The sequence below is a fragment of the Erinaceus europaeus genome, chromosome 11, assembly GCF_950295315.1.
Source record: "Erinaceus europaeus chromosome 11, mEriEur2.1, whole genome shotgun sequence".
In the NCBI taxonomy this organism is placed as follows: Eukaryota; Metazoa; Chordata; class Mammalia; order Eulipotyphla; family Erinaceidae; genus Erinaceus; species Erinaceus europaeus.
In genome coordinates, this window is record NC_080172.1 from 21,552,681 (window position 1) to 21,569,316 (window position 16,636).

Consider the following 16,636-nt stretch of genomic DNA (forward strand, 5'->3'; position numbering starts at 1 on the left):
CCCCACCTGCACAGGGTTCCCTTCAGGTCTTCACCTGCGGTTTCTTCTTCTAGCGTTTGCCCTTCTTCCATAGCCAGTCAACAGCATCAGGTTGAGCCTGATGTAAAGTTTCGAGACCTCCTTTGAATCTGGAGAGGTGGCAGTCGTTGACTATGTGGGTCATAGTCTGTCTGGAGCCGCAGGTGAAGCAGGTCTGCAGGTGTCTATTTTTCTCTCCCCCTCTCTGTCTTCCCCTCCTCTGCTATTTCTCTCTGTCTTATCCAACAACAATGACATCAATAACTACAACAATAAAATAACAAGGGCAACAAAAGGGACTAAATAAATTAATTTTAAAAAAAGAAAGTTTATCCAGGTAAAAGACTCAGAGGTGGATAGGAGTATTCAGGTCGTGGAACATGATGGTGGAGGAAGACTGGTGGGGGTTAGGGAGAGGAAGGGTTAGACTGTTATGTGGAAAGCTAAGAAATGTTACACATGTATAAACTACTGTATTTTACTGTTGACTGTAAGACTGTAAACCATCAATCCCCCCAATAACAAAAAAATGAAAAAAGAAAGATTACCCATGTGTCAACAACTGTACTGTAAACCATTAACCTCCAGTAAAAAAAAAATCAAGTACTAATACACACACACTTTCTATTTCATCACTAAGTAGATTTCCTCTCTACAGTAACTGCATGCCTCTTCCCATGTGTTATTCTTGTTCTTAAAATCCCCCAGAAAAGATAACCTTTTGCTTTCAAACATTATGCCTAGTTCTTGCCCTCCCCAGTAGAAACATTAATTTTGCTACCATAAAGATACAAAGCATATTGAACAATTTCCACATTCTTTCTGAACCACTTCTTTATTATCTAGCATAAGTCAAAATTCACTATCTTTCGATGTTTCTGAAGCTGGGTGAGCACTGGATTTAGTCCAGGAAATCCTAGCGTCCTAGTGTGACTCTGCAGTTTCTATCAGAGATTCTTGCACTTTTGCCCACTGGCAAGGAAAGGGCTACTGAAGACTCCTGTGAGAATACATTTCCTAGTTTCACCACAATCCCTTACCCTGGTCTTTACAGTTCTACTTTTTTAGCCATCCTCTCACATTGAGGAAGTATACCCAGACAGCTATCTTGCTTGCTCCTCTGCAATCTTCTCCCTTTGTTGTAGGTGATGTTGGCTGACCAAGAGCCTTGGGGAGTTTACTAGGCTAACAGGAAAATAAGAAGTGAGGGCTAGGCAGTGGTGTACTCAGTTAAGTGCACATAATACTATGCTCAGGGACCCATGCAAGGAACCAGGTTTGAGCCCACGCTTCTCACCAGCAGCAGGGATACTTTAAGAGCAACAAAGCAGGTCTGCAGATGTCTGTTTCTCTCTCTCCCTCTCTCCCTCCCCCTCCCCTCTCAATTTCTGTCTTATCAAATCAAATGAAAAAGAAAAAAAGAAAAGGGAAAAAATGGCCACCAGGAGCTGTGGACTCACAGTGCTGACACTGAGACCCAGCAATAACCCCTGGAGGAGAAAAGAAAAAGAAAGAAAGCAAAAAAGAAAATAAAAAGGTATTCTACTTTACAGTTTGGGTGAGGACTATGGTGAGGTAAATCAGGCAAGATTTACTAGTTCAGAGGTGTTTTTTTTTGGTTGTCATGAATTTTTGTGTATAATTTTGATTTTTTTTTAACACTACATTACAGTATTAGTTGTCTTGATTACAGACTTTTTGGCACTTCTTTAAATTTTGCACATAAAGTGAATGTCTAAATCTTCTTTTTTGCATCCAGGATTATCATTGGGGCTCAGTGCCAGCACCACAAATTCACTGCTCCTGGAGGCTATATTTTCCTCTTTTTTTTGCCCTTGTTGTTGTTGCTTTATTACTGTTGTTGTTATTGATGTCGTTGTTGGATAGGACAGAGAGAAATGGAGAGAGGAGGAGAGAGAAAGACAGAGAGGGGGGAGAGAAAGATAGACACCAGCAGACCTGCTTCACACTTGTGGAGCGACCTCCCTGAAGGTGGGGAGCTGGGGGCTTATGCAGGTCCTTGCATTTCACGCCATGTGAGCTTAACCCACTGCACTACCACCCGACGCCCCCTAGTCCTAGTTCCAAGGTTAAGGATAAGGCTGACTTTAGGAGTTTGCTTATTTATTTGTTTTCTTTGCACATTTATAGACAGAGGCAAAGAAAGAGTGAAACAGATCACAGAACTGAAACTCCCTTCAGTATGATGGAGGTTGAGCTTGAACTTGGGTCAAGCACATGGCAAAGAAGAACACTATCCAGAGAGCTATCTCACCGGCCCTAGCCTCATTCGCTTGGGATCTGCGCAGTTACACAGGGCCGCCAGATTGGCTTTATTGTTTCATTGTATTGAAATTCTTAATAAGTTCTGAACAAAAGGCTCTACCTTTTCATTTTCCTCTGGGTCTCGCAAACCTAGCCCAGAATAGCAAAATAAATTCAAAATGGAAGAGAGAATCAAGTCCAGCATTTTCTTTCTCTTCTGGGAAGATCACAACTACAGCTTTCATTTTCACTGGACAGCTTCTCACGTTCATTTTGTCATTTATTCCATTTAAACCAACAACCACAGTGCTCTGGCCCCATCAGGCCTCACCAGGCTTCCTGGTGTCGCCTCCTATTAGAAACAATGTGTGGCCTTTCTGCTACTTTGCTGGAGAAAATGCACACTGTTTCTGTCTAAAACTATGTCTGGGAGACTGGCTTGGCTCTGTGATTCATCAAAAATAAGGAAAACAAACAGTGTAAATGGAGAACTTGAAAAACAGGTGGGCACCATCTCCCCACCCTAGAGAATGGGCTTAAGAGGAAATTTGTTTATGAAACAAGGTTTTAAAAGGCGACCTGGAGAATTTAGCAGAGATGTAAATAAACAATCTCTCCTTGGATTGCATTAGACTTCAGAATAAATATCTTAACCAGCTAAAGTCAAAGTCAGCCTCCAACCTGACCTTGACAAGACCCAGTGGCTAGTGCTCTCATCATCTCTCCTTCCAAACATCAGGCCACTTTCTGAATAGGAATCCTAGCTTCCCTCCCACCAAGTGAAGGTAAACAGAGGTCTATCAGGTTTCCTTTAAGCTGCTGCCTCCCTGGAATCCCCAGCCCTCCCATCCCGCAGTTGGCAGGCACAAAGGAGACACTAGCCTTGTTTTTATATGATAGAGTCATCTATAACCAGACACATACACACAGCTATTACCCACCAGGGGTACTGAATTGTGCTGACTGCGAACAGCCCAGGCCTGTGGTCAGTTCCCGTTATGTGTAGACATAAGGCTATGCAGTTAACCCAGGCCGGTAAGGAATGTGCCTGTCCCAGCAGGTAACCTCAGTGAGCTTCAGGGCCTTCCTCCAGGTGGTCAGCTTCCCCACTGGGAGGCTGAGGCTGGTTATTTTCCCAGAACTCATGTCTTCCCCTTCCTTTGTCCCCATTCTGCACTCAACTCTCCTGTAGGTGGCTTTATGAAACATTTCCATGGTGTGAATAAAGTTATTATGTTTCATATTCAAACACCTCACTCATTCAAAGACCCCACAAAAACACACAGCCCATATCGAGGTAATTAAAGTATTGCTAGAAAGTAGCTGAATAGAGCTTTTTACAGTACTTGGAAGGAATTTAAAGATTTTTTTTTTTAATCTTGCCTTCTTTCTCTTCCATAGACGAACCCAATTATATTGCATGAGTCTGAATTTTCTGAAATTAGCCAAGTCACATGCAAGTTACCCCACCAGGGCAGGCAACACTCACCCTATAATAAAGCTTTTGAAATGGACAATATTCTTTTGTTGAGGTTGAGATGAGAACACTTAGAATAAATGAGGTTTTCCTTTGGAGGAATCACTATGTTCGATGCTTTATTGTTGGGAAATTGTGAGGATGTGGTTGAGCTTGGCAGGGCTTGACCTGAGGAGTGCGTCTATCCTGTCAGTCTCTCTCTCTACCAAGAGGTTGAGCAAGGTGGGAAGGAGTAACCCCAAAGGTTTACCCCGTCTTAGCAGACTCCCTGCCTCACAAAGCACCCCACATTCCTGATACTATGACCATTAAATAAAAAGAAAGGGAAAGGGAGACATGTCGGGAAATTGTGAGAAGCCTCACAAAAGCACCCTGCATTTTTCTGCCTCCAGGAGCCTGGCATTCCTTAAAACATTATGCCAGCTCCCCCAGCTCCACCCTGCATGCCTGATACTACGGCCTATCTACATAATCATTGTTTTGGCTGAAAGATCCCCACCCATTCCATTCCTTTGATCTATCTTCTTTCTACCCTCAAGACCCTCCCTGCCTGCAGGATATCATTAATCCTACCAGTTAAAACCCTCACAACAGTTGCTAAGGAAGTTCCTACCTTTCCAGCCCCTTTTGCCTTTCTCCGCCCCTTTCCTAGCCATTTCCGTTTCTGACTTGCCACTTCCGGGCCTGCCTTTTAAAAGCCTTGGCTCTCTGATCAATAAAGAATTGCATTTTGAAAGTGACTTTAGGGTGGGGCTGGTTGAGCACTCATGTTACTATGCTCAAGGACCCAGGTTCAAGCCCCCAGTCCCTACCTGCAGGGGAAAGCTTCACAAGTGGTGAAGTAGTGTTGGAGGTGTCATTCTCTCTCTCTCCCTCTCTATTTCCCCCTACCCTCTCAATTTCTGGCTGTCTCCATTCTATAAATATTTCTCTCTCCTCTCTCAGCCTCTGAGCATCAAAAAAAAAAAAAAAAACACCCTAGAACAATGGTGTCATCAGGTATGAAGCCCCAGAGAAACCTTGAGAGAAAATAAATAAATAATAAACAAACAATAACAAACCCCCTTTATATTTCTGACTGATTCTTGGAATCTAACTCTATTTGGAGTTCTACTTAAAAAATAGCAAGATTTAAGGGGCCAGGTGGTGGCGCACCTGGTTGAGTGCACGTGTTACAATGTGCAAAACCCTAGGGGTTCAAGCCCCTGGGCCTCGCCTTCAGGGTAAAGCTTCACAAGTGGTGAAGCATTGCTGCAGGTGTCTCTCTGTCTCTTTCTCTCTCCTTATCTCCCCTTCCTCTCAATAGAAATTGTCTGTCTCTATCCAATAAATAAATTAAATAATTTAAAAAATTAAAAATAGAAATATTTAGAGTAAAAGTGAAGGGACTTCTGCTGAAGAGATAGCACAGTGGTCACACAAATTGTCTTTGATGCTTGAGACACTAAAAGTCCCAGGTTCAATCCCCAGCTCCACCATATGCCAGAATTTAGGCATAGTCTGGTGAAAACCAGAAAGGTGAAGGGTCTTTACTATGATATTTCATATTGGTTCATGTTAGCATTACATATGTAGCAATGTTCAATTTTCATATGCAGGTTTTTAGAACAGCACACATTTCATTCCAATAGTAATAACATCAGCTGTCCAGTCCTGTACAAAATAATAGCTGGGGAATTGAGTTTAGCAGTAGCTTTGCTATTTGCTGAGCTATATGCAATACTTTCTTCAGTGATGACATGGATGTCATACAAGCTCCAATGTTTATTGTATGGGTTTGGGCAGAACAATGATTAGCTAAGCACAAGACAAAAAGAAGTATCCAATACATTCCAGTTATTATTATTTGTTTATCAAGGTCATTCTTTAATTTTATAATTTTTATTTATTTATTCCCTTTTGTTGCCTAGTTGTTTTATTGTTGTAGTTATTATTGTTGTTGTTATTGATGTCATGGCTGTTGGATAGGACAGAGAGAAATGGAGAGAGAAGGGGAAGACAGAGGGGGGAGACAAAGATAGACACATGCAGGTGGGAACCAGGGGAATTTTAAGGTAAGAGGTGACAAATCTTGTTAAATAAAAAATGAGAATTGAAAGACATTGTTTTAGCAATGTTTTATCAATGAGTTCTGAAATTTGATAACCAGATGACCATGAGCAATACTACCAAGTGATTTACTATAAGGGTGAACTTTAGAGAGAGAAGCTAGTGAAATGCTATAGGGCCTTTAGACAATGGAGTTTCTCAAAGTCATCCTAGATTTAAGTTTTCTCTTTGAAAAGTCAAATAGTGTGCCTTGCAGTTTGTGGTACCCAATAGCTAAGATGCAGCTACCCTCATGAATTTATGATGATTAAATTAAAATGATAGAAAGAAAAAAAAATAGAAGCTGACGATTGGGACAAGAGAGTGGTATTTACCCAGGCTTCTGAGGTCTGGTGGCTAAATTAACATTTTGCAGAAAAGTGAGATACCTGAAACTCTAACATGGTCTTCCCCATGTTTGACTCCAGCATGTAGTGATAGGCTCCAATGCTGGTACTGGGGTCATCAGCATCATCTAGGGTACCCTTGGGAAGGAAAGCAGAGACAAACAAACAAACAAAAATTACAACTGTTTTCTTCACCTTCTTTGGGAATTCATACATTAATCTTGTTAACTTTACATAAAATTTGTCATCCCACCATGACTCAAAATAAAGAGGATTTTATAATCATTCTGAGTCTTGCTTTTGATTCAAATACAAACTACGCACTTATCCCAGAATATCCCATAATGCAGGATGAAACTATATATAATGGATAGTGGTCTCTTGCAGTATATTCAAAGACACAAAAGAGTGGGGAGCCCAAAGGGATAGGTGGTCCAACAGGGGTTGAGTATGCTGTGCTTTTTGGTGGTGGAGGATGACTGAGGTATGGTGATACCCATCTTGGGGAAATGTGAAGTTATACCCCTATCATTACAACCATGTAAACGAATATTTCCTCAATAAAGTGACAGGTACATGTAAAATTGTATATAACCCAATGCTGAAATCCTATGCCACTGCATCAGATTTTTCTTGATCATGGCATCAATGTCTGAGTGGTTGCCTTATAAGGCTGCCTTCATCTGTTAGAGAAATCTTGACCTGCTATCGTTTTTCATCTGGTTCCAACAATAACCAGCCAAGGATGTGTAATGGATAGAGCAAGAATAATCTGGTTGTATGGTCTATTTGTTCCTCAAAGCCATGGTTCCTGATAAGACTTTTGCATAATACTCTAGCATTTGGCCTGGAGAAGTGGATTTTGGTTTGTATGTTTTCACTTCTGCACCACTTAACCTTTAGGCAGCATGGTAGGTGGGTGATGGGTAGAAATTTAGTGAGAGGGAGTCCCAGAGCAAACCCAAGCTCTGCAATGGTGCTGGGGTCTGCCCCTTAATATCCCACAGCCTTAGATTTCTGGGATGGTGGGCAATGGCTTTGTTGAGACTGAACAAACAACTTTCAGCTTCAGATAGCAGCAAATTTATTGCTTTTGAATGCAATAACATTAACACACTACTGTTGAAATATTTCTGTTGGCTTTTTCAATATCCCAGAGGAAATCCATCCAGAAGCTTGCAAAACATATATTTTCTCTTTCCTTAGAAATTTCCATGAGGAAAAAAAAAAAATGATGAAGTACATTTACATTGCAGGCCCCTCCCTGCTGCTGACTAAATTCCACACATATAAATCAGGCTCATTTTCCCAACTTCTCTTTCTCACCGACACTTGAATCATACAGGCCCTGAAAAAGAAAGACTCCCTTTCATTCAGAGTAGATAAAGAACAGAGGTCCTTGATGTCTCCTGTGTTAACCATCCTCTTTTAGTTTTCTCTTATCTTTCCTCCATGGTGAGATCATTTATGAGAGGGAAAGGAGTAAAAGGCTCGCTCACTGTTGTGATGAGATCTCTTTCATTACCTTTTTTCAGAATGACTTACCCGTTTAAATCAGATTAAGGAAATCAGAGTTGGGGCGGTGGGGAGTCTCAGGTTTATCCAGGCAAAACTAAAAGGTGGCTAATCCCTTTACTAAAGCCAAATTCCTGTCCTGAGAAGACACATCTGTCATAATGGAGGCCCCAAGACTTTGTTTGGAAGTAACAAGAGACACAAACACTAAGAATCTATTTGACAGATAATCTTGACTCCTGTCTAGTTTTCTGTTCATTTGTTTGTTATTAGTGGTGCCAGCAACTTGTACATACATGATTCCACTGCTCTAGGCTTAATTTTTACATTTTTTTTCTTTATTTTATTTGGGACGGGTGGAGAGAGAGAGAGAGACCACAGCACTGCTCCACTATCCATAGAGCTTTCTCTGGTACTTTGGTGTAGCCATATGGTTCTAGGGTTTGGAACCAGGTACTCATAAGGCACATGGTCAAAGAGTGACCTTTCTCCCAGCCCTTGTCAATATTTTCAAAAAAGTTTTTTTTTCAAATTTTACTTAAAATTTTCAAAGCTCGCTGAAAGAAATAATTGATTGCATAATTGCATCATATGTAACAGCAAATAAATTTGGGGCAGATAAACATTCCTATATCTCTGCAGTCAGTTTCTTTAATAAATGAAGGCTCTGGGACCCTACTGTGAGTGGGGCATAGATAATTTTTCTTTTCAAAGCCAGCATAAGGGACTTTTTAAAAAATTATCTTTATTTATCTATTGGATATACAGACAGCCAGAAATTGAGAGAAAAGGGGGAGATAGAAAGAGGGAAAGAGGGCTAGAGAATGGGAAAACTATCAGGAGAGGGGATGGGATACAGAGTTCTGGTGGTAGAAATTGTGTGGAGTTGTACCCCTCTTATCCTATGGTTTTGTCAGTGTTTCCTTTTTATAAATTAAATAGAGAGAGAAGATTTTCAATAAGCAAAAAAAAAAAGGGGGGAAAGAGACAGAGAGACACCTGCAGCACTGCTTCACCACTTGTGAAGCTTTTCTCCTGCAGCTGGAGACCAGGGTCCTGAACCTGGGCCCTTGCACACTGTAATATGTGTGCTCAACCAGGTGTGCCACCACCCGACCCCACAGACAAAGGCACCTTCAATAAGGACTCTGGCTAATTTTTATGAACAATCAAACTGGGGGCAAACTGTACTAGTGTATCATTTGGTTACAGTAATATTCAACTGTATGCAACCTTAGTGTTCTAAAACAACAAATTAAATTTAAAAAAGCCAAACTAGAGCAAGTTATCTAACTTGCTTTAAAGGTTGATTGATTGGGAAACAAGTAGGCCAAAGAATATAACTGAAGTGTAGAACAAGGAGACAGTTCCAACTGAATGACTTTTCAATCTAAGCATTCTTTCCTAGTACAGTAATAATAAGAAGAAAACAATAGGCACTAATTAAATCTAAAATGCTAAAAGCATTTGCTCACTTTAGCATCTCCCAAGATTTGATAGTCTCAGTATTCTCAAGGCAAAAAGCTCCTTCTTTCCCTAGAGGGCACTTACACTGGTGGAAGCAACGGCTTCCTGCACACTCTCCATAATGAATTCCTTGGTGATCCTGCGAGAGGGCAGCTCGTTGAAGAGGGAGTTGATTAGAGCCACTTTAGCTGCATCCCGTCTGGCCTCTGCTCTACTTAGGCAGCACTGGAGAAGAGAAAAAAAGAACCATTAAAAGATGAAACATTTCACCATATCACGCTCGCCTTGAGTCTCTGGACATTTCTATTCATGCATTTGTGTCTGTGTCCATTCTCTCACATTCACATCGAATCTCCTGATGGTTTTCTTTCAGCTCTAAAGCCCATCATAGTTGATCTTCAAATGCTTTTATTCTCATTTCACTTTCATTGACTGTCTACTATGTACCAGAGGCTTAACCTTCTCTGTTAATACATAATAATACAAATAAACGCTAGAAGAAGAAGAATACAAATAATGACTATTATTGTGTTCTAGGTGATTACTTTTACTATCAAGGGCTTCCTCCATCCTGATTTCAGAGAAGACAATGTAAGGGAAAATGGGAGATATTTAAATATGACCACAAATAGCAAAGGTTCTGCATTCTGACTACTTAGGCTCAAATTCCACCATGGGCACTTACTAGCTGAAAAATTCTGGGCAACTAAATGAGAAGAATCACAGTCCCTGTGTCATAGGATGGCAATAGGCTCCATCAGTTAACTTAATGCACTGTGAATGTATCACGTGGCAACACAGTATTCTGTGAGAGCATCCCAGTCTTATGACTTTTTACCTCCAGAATAGTACAAAGGTACTGTTGTTAAAATGTATTGCTTCTGCAACAGGTGTGTGTGTGTGTGTGTGTGTGTGTGTGTGTGTGTGTGTGTGTGTGTGTGTGTATACACGTGTGTGTGTTTGGGGATAATCTTCTGAGCAGATAGGTCATCTTTGTATGGATTTAGCTGAAAATTTGTGGAATTTTGACTTTTGACTCATTCTTTCACTGAATCTCTAGTGCCACTTCTTCCAAGAAGCTTTGTGTGACTACTAACTGTCAAGGCCAGACTGGTTAGACCAGAGTCCAAGGAGAGGTACTTGCCATGCTAAGATGCAATTGTCTGTTGTTGCAGAGCAAGTCTGTCCACTCCTACTACCATTGTACACATGCACACACATGTCCCCAGGCTGCGGGTTCTCTAAGAACTAGTTTTCAAGGTATCACTGTACTTACAGTATAGTTTTTTGAATGAATAACTGAGTGCAGCCTAGAAAACTCACTGAGACAACTGATAAAATGTCTAAGAAATCCACTTGAAGAAGAAAATTTAAAGATGGGAGAGGGGTCCAGATAGTGAGACATCTGGTGGAGAGCATATGTTACCGTGTGCAAATACCTAGGTTCAAGTCCCTGGTCCCTACCTTGGGGGGGGGGATCTTCATGAGTGATGAAGCAGGACTGCAGGTCTCAGTCTCTCTCTTTCTCTGAGTGTACGTGTCTACCTATCCTCTCTCAATTTCTCTCTGTCTCTATTCAAAATAAATAATTGTTTTAAATAGAAAAGGGGGCTGGGTGGTGGTGTACCTGGTTGAGTGCACACATTACCACGCTCAAGGACCCTGGTTCATGCCCTCGGTCCCCACCTAAAGTATGAAAAGCTTCACACATAGTGAAGCAGTGCTACATACAAGTCTCTCTCTGTCTCAGTTCCTCTGTCTCCCCCTTTTGGTTTCTGTCTCTATTCAATATATAATAATAAATATTTAAAAAATAGATAAGAAAAAAGAACATTAAAGATCATACTTCTTGCTTGCTAACATTCAGATGTTAATGTTTACACCATGCCTAGTATTCATAAACCAGTAATAAAAGAATACTTTAATACATGAGCTATAGAGCTATAATTAGTCCTTGAGTCTACAGCCGTACCACTCTGAACATGCCGGATCTTGTCTAATTAGTCATTGACACTCTGAAATTACCATGTTTGTAGGTAGGTTTATTATTCTTTGAAAAATTAATTCCTCATTAAAAAAAAAAAAAGGTGCTTGCAAATAGTTCCTGACATCTGTAGGAACAGATCTTGTTCGCAGGATTTTGATGTTACAAAATCCATAATAAAGCTGTTTAGAAATTAAAGAATTTGATCAGGAGCAGTCTTTAGAAAGCATATAACTTTCTGTCTAAACAACAGCAATTCAAACCATCTTTTCTAGAGAGAAGCCTAGTAAACACTACTTGGATAAAAGAAGCTATCTATTTTGAATAAGAGCAGCTAAGTACTAGATCAAAGACACCACATACATTTACAACCAAATGGCACTGCTTCTGAGATCAAAGTGCTGCCTAACTGAGAGAAGAAGAAAGATACTTTACCCAGAATGCATGAAAAAGGACTAGAGACTGAACCAATATCGAGATTTTACAGCAGACACATGTCTTTACTTATTTTGTTGTTTCAATTTACAGAACCTTTGGTTAAAATGGTGGAGAAAGTGTACCAATTAATAAGTACATAAAATAAAATAAATTCTTGAACCATCAAAGGGCTTTTCATGCTATTCTTTGCATTTCTGAAAGACAAGTACTTCAAAATGTCTATAATGTTAACCAGCCGCTTTCTTCTAAATTTTTGGAGCTACAAATCTGAGGCTGCAAGGCTGTATGTTTTTCTTTAGGAACCCTTTAATGAAACTCTGTAACCATCAGGACTTGTGCTGAGGCAAGAAACTTAGCCAGAAGCAATCTACTTAGCAAATCTTAGTAGATTTCGTCTGTAAAAGCAGGCATTACTAAACTTAACCATCACACAGTGGGAAGCGCTGCAAGAAAATAAAATATGGGAACAGGATGTTTTATTGATGTGTCCAAACTGGTGGTCAAAGTTATCAGCTGGGGGGGCGAGTGAAGTATGATGTTATTTCAAAGCAACTTCCTGCTAGCACGAGACTTCCCAGGTTGTATGGGTTACTGTTGCTGTTTTTAGAACAGACCCCAATCATAAATACAAATTTGTAAACTGTGCCTTATGAACTAACCATTCTGACATGCTCAGACGAAGGGGCAACTTCTGTCCATTGCACTTTGTAAGGAGTGCAGAGCTGGAATATTTAATAGGTGAAGTTTTGCTCAAGTCAGCTGTGGGTTTCCTAGGCATGTGGAGCCCCATGCTTTGCAAGCAGTTAACAGACCCAATCAGACATTTATCTTGATACTCAGATGCCTTTCATTTGCTGGTAGATTATAAACTACTATAATCATTTCAAAGTCCCCTGGCTCTAATTCTAAAACTAAAGGGAAAAAAAATTGTAGTGTTGCTCAAGAAAGCTTTTTAATGGCACTGTTACCAGGCTTAGAAGATAGCAGTCTCCTCCCACACTGAACAAGGGTTGGTCTGTTTAACCAATAGAAAATGGCAGAAGTTATAATACGTCACTTTCAATAGTAGGTCATAAAGGCACTGTGGCTTTTGGCTTGGTCACACTTTCTCTCCTGGATCCTTAACTCTGGGGAAAAAAACAGTTTCCAGGTTCTGAGCAGTTCTACAGAAAGGTACAGATAGTAAACACAACATGCCTTCCACCACCAGCCATCTGAGTGATGAGTTTCAAAGCTAATTGTTTAGAATGGATTAAGTTCCAGCTGACGGCTTGACTACACTCTCCTTAAGACGCTGAGCCAGAAATATTCAACTAAGCAGCTCCCAGGTTCCTAATGTTTAGAAACTGTATGATTCAAATGAATGTACACTTAGAGACAACTGTTATATCACAATAGATGACAGTCATAAAGGCTTTGTTCACACCAGGCAATTAGAAACTCTCTCAGCATACCCCAAGGGAGGAGTCCATAACCATAATCCTTCTTGCTGATACTAGGTGATAGCACTGAGCTAAACACATTGCAAAGTCACATTCAGAAAGTTATCAAAATGAAATTTGACATGAACTCTCTCTGACTTAAAAAGCACAAAATGGAGGGACAAAGGTTGGCTGTACCCATAGCAAATCAAATCTATATCCCTGGAGGAAGTTTTTCCATCTAGTAGAAAACATTCCCTAGGTAGGGGTATATAGCATAATGGTTATGCCAAGAGATTCTCATGCCGGGAGTCCCAGGTTCAGTCTCCTGCACCTCTATAAGTCAGAGTTGGAGCAGTGCTCTGATTAAAAATAATGCCATGAGCTCTTAACCAGCTGTGCTACCGCCTGGCTCCCTCAAGCATGACTTCTTGAATTCAGTCCCAGCCATCACTGTGTCAGAGTGATGTTCTGGTTCTCTCTGTCTCCTTCTCATAAATAAATAAATAAATGGGACATTTTTTTAAGTGTATCTCTATAGAAACATGTTCAGGTCAGTCCGATACAATTTCTGCTCTGAACATAATTTCCTGGTAGCCTTAATTTGATGATCAATTTCCCATATATACATCCTAACTCCAGTGCCTTTTTTAGGAGAGCAAGTGCAAAGACAATGGCATAAGTAAGCTCTCTCATCTCAGAAAACTTTCTAGGGGGCAGAGGGTAGATAGCATAATGGTTATGCGAAGAGATTCTCATGCCTGAGGCTCCAAAGTCCCAGGTTCGGTCCCCTACACCACTATCAACCAAAGCTGAGCAATGCTCTGATAAAAAAAAAAAAAAGAAAGAAAAAGAAACTTTCTAGAATTTTTCCTATTTATGATTTGAAGTCTTGAGGCAGAGGGAGAAAGGGAACTCTTGACTAAAAACATATAAAGACCAAAGACCAAGTTTTATACCACATCTGATACATTGTGTCTACCAATGACAGTGAAAATTGTTCTGTTGAGAGTGCTTTATTTACATCTGAACTCAAAACCCAAGATGCTTGTTCTCCCTGGTTGGTGGTAGTTAAGTGAAATTGACCCACTAGCACATCACACTCAATGGGATCTCTAGACCAGGGACTCTGCAGGTGGAAAATATATATATAAACAAGCTGTGAGAGATGAGAATTCTTATCAAACTTCTTCAGATTGTCAAGTCTGTCATTTAGGTGGTTGGGAATGTTTTGGTTTTGTGACTCAGAATCAAAGTCTGAGCAAGTGACTGGCAGAGTCTGTATGTATGACCTGCCAGTTCTGGTCTGTCTCACCAACACCTCGGTTTCATCCTGACAGCAAGCCATCAGCACAATGAATGCCACTAACTAGGTCCTGTTGCTAATTTCCCCCTCTCCCTCCCCCAGCTCCTTCAGAGGTTGACTGCCCTGGTCTAAGCCGAACATTTGGACGTGTTCCAGTTTATCTAATTGTGGTTATATTAGCAACCCCCACCCCTTCCAGATGGTGATGTGAAAAAAGGGCAACCATTGAAACTTAGTCAGTCAAGTTAATATTGTGTCTCTCTTTCCCTGTAGGTCAAGCCGGTTACAAATAGGCTGGGAACAATCTGGGTTGTGTTGGGGATGAGGTGGGGGATTGCTTGTGATGGGGGAAGGGACTGGTCTGGGGAGTCCAATTTGCAGAGAAAGCTCACCAGTTCCTGTCAACTGAAGGAAATGTTGCATGCACATGGTGGGTCAGAATGTTATTTTTATAATATAAACCACCTGGCCTTCTCCTCTTTTACCTCTGCTGCAAATGCTATTCTACACACATACCTAGCTAGCTCAAGGCCCTGGTAACTATTACAAAACTGGGTTTCGTTTTGCTCCTTAAGGTTATTTTTTGTTTTCCTTTCATTTTTTATTTTTTATTTATTTTATTTTTTTAAAAGAATTTATTTATTTATTCATGAGAAAGATAGGAGAAGAGAAAGAACCATATATCACTGTGGTACATGTGCTGCCAAGGATCGAACTCAGGAACTCATGGTTGAGAACCCAATGCTTTATCCACTGTGCCATCTCCCGGACCACATCACTTTTATTTTTTATCTCCTTTTTTCATATGAAGGTGAAGACAAACTAAATTAATTAGTTATCAAAATTTGGGTTTATTTTTTATAGTAGCTTTGATCTACCTTTCTTCCTCAGAAAAGCGCGAAAGCAAGCATATTCCTAAAGTTTAACTAGGGGCTGAAAAGGTTAACGTTAAGTAGCTCTTAGTTTTTATTTAGCATGAAGTCTTTCCTCAAATATTCCTTTCACTACTCTCTTCTGCTTTTTCTTTTTTAAAATTATTTATTTATTTATTTATTTATTTATGAGAGGGATAGGAGGAGAGAGAAAGGACCAGACATCACTCTGGTACATGTGCTGCCAGGGATTGAACTCACGACCCCATGCTTGAGAGTCCAACCCTTTATCCACTGCGCCACTTCCCGGACCACTGCTTTTTCTTTTTTCTATTTTAAATATTTTATTTATCCATGAAGACAGTAGGAGGAGAGAGAAAGAACCAGACATCACTCTGGTACATCTGCTTCAGGGATTGAACTCTGGACCTCATGCTTGAGAGTCCATTTGCTTTATCCACTGCACCACCTCCCAGACCACTGTTTTTTTTTTTAAATTTTTTAAAATCTTTATTTATTTATTGAATAGAGACCGCCAGAAATTGAGAGGGAATGGGGGTGTTAGGAAGGGAAAGAAACAGAGAGAGAGACCTGCAGCCCTGCTTCACCACTTGCAAAGCTTTCCCCTGGCAGGTGGGGACCAGGGGCTTGAACCCAGGGAACCCAGGTCCTTGAGCACTGTAACATGTACACTCAACCAGGTGAGCCACCACCCGACCCATCCTTTTTTTAAAACCACTTCTTCTTCTAGCGTTTGCCCTTCTTCCGTAGCCAGTAAACAGCGTCAGGTTGAGCCTGATGTAAAGTTTCGAGACCTCCTTTGAATCTGGAGAGGTGGCAGTCGTTGACTATGTGGGACATGGTCTGTCTGTAGCTGTAGGGGCAGTTCGGGTTGTCTCTGGCTCTGGTTTATGGTGGTGAATGAGATTGAACCTGGGACTTTAGAACCTCAGGCATGAGTCTCTTTTTTTGTTACCAGAGCACTGTTCAGCTCTGGCTTATGGTGGTGTGGGGGTGGGTAGGGATAATCAAACCTGGGACTGTGGAGCCTCAGGCATGAGAGTCCCTTTGCATAACCATGACGCTATCTGTCTTCTGCCCCTTCTGTTCTATTTGAAAGCTAAGCATCGTAAGAGATGCTTAGCTTTCTGATAAAAAAGATACAAATTAAAGTTAAAAGTGGGGGCTGGGAAATAAATAAAGAGGTCACAATCAAACAGTATGCGCTTCCAGTTTTATTGGATAGTCACTGAAGTCATATCATTAGCATATATATATGTATATGCATATATATATATATGATTTTTGAAGAAAATAGTTATAACTATCCTTTCTAGATATTGAATCTCATTAGTTGCAAAACAGAGTGCTTTCTTTTAGATTTCTTTTTTCTTTTGTTTTTTATTTATTATTTATTCCCTTTTGTTACCCTTGTTGT

The 16,636-nt window shown here is 40.5% G+C and overlaps 1 protein-coding gene across 1 annotated transcript in view; it reads right to left on the reverse strand.

Moving 5' to 3' along the window:
* Positions 1-16,636, reverse strand: part of LIX1 (limb and CNS expressed 1) — a 66,060-nt gene that overhangs the window by 9,447 nt on the left and 39,977 nt on the right. Inside the window, exons 3-4 of the mRNA XM_007529908.3 lie at positions 9,262-9,402; positions 6,238-6,333 (exon numbers count right to left, since the gene is read on the reverse strand). Coding sequence (XP_007529970.1) covers positions 6,238-6,333; positions 9,262-9,402 — 237 coding nt within the window. The remainder of the gene's footprint in view (positions 1-6,237; positions 6,334-9,261; positions 9,403-16,636) is intronic.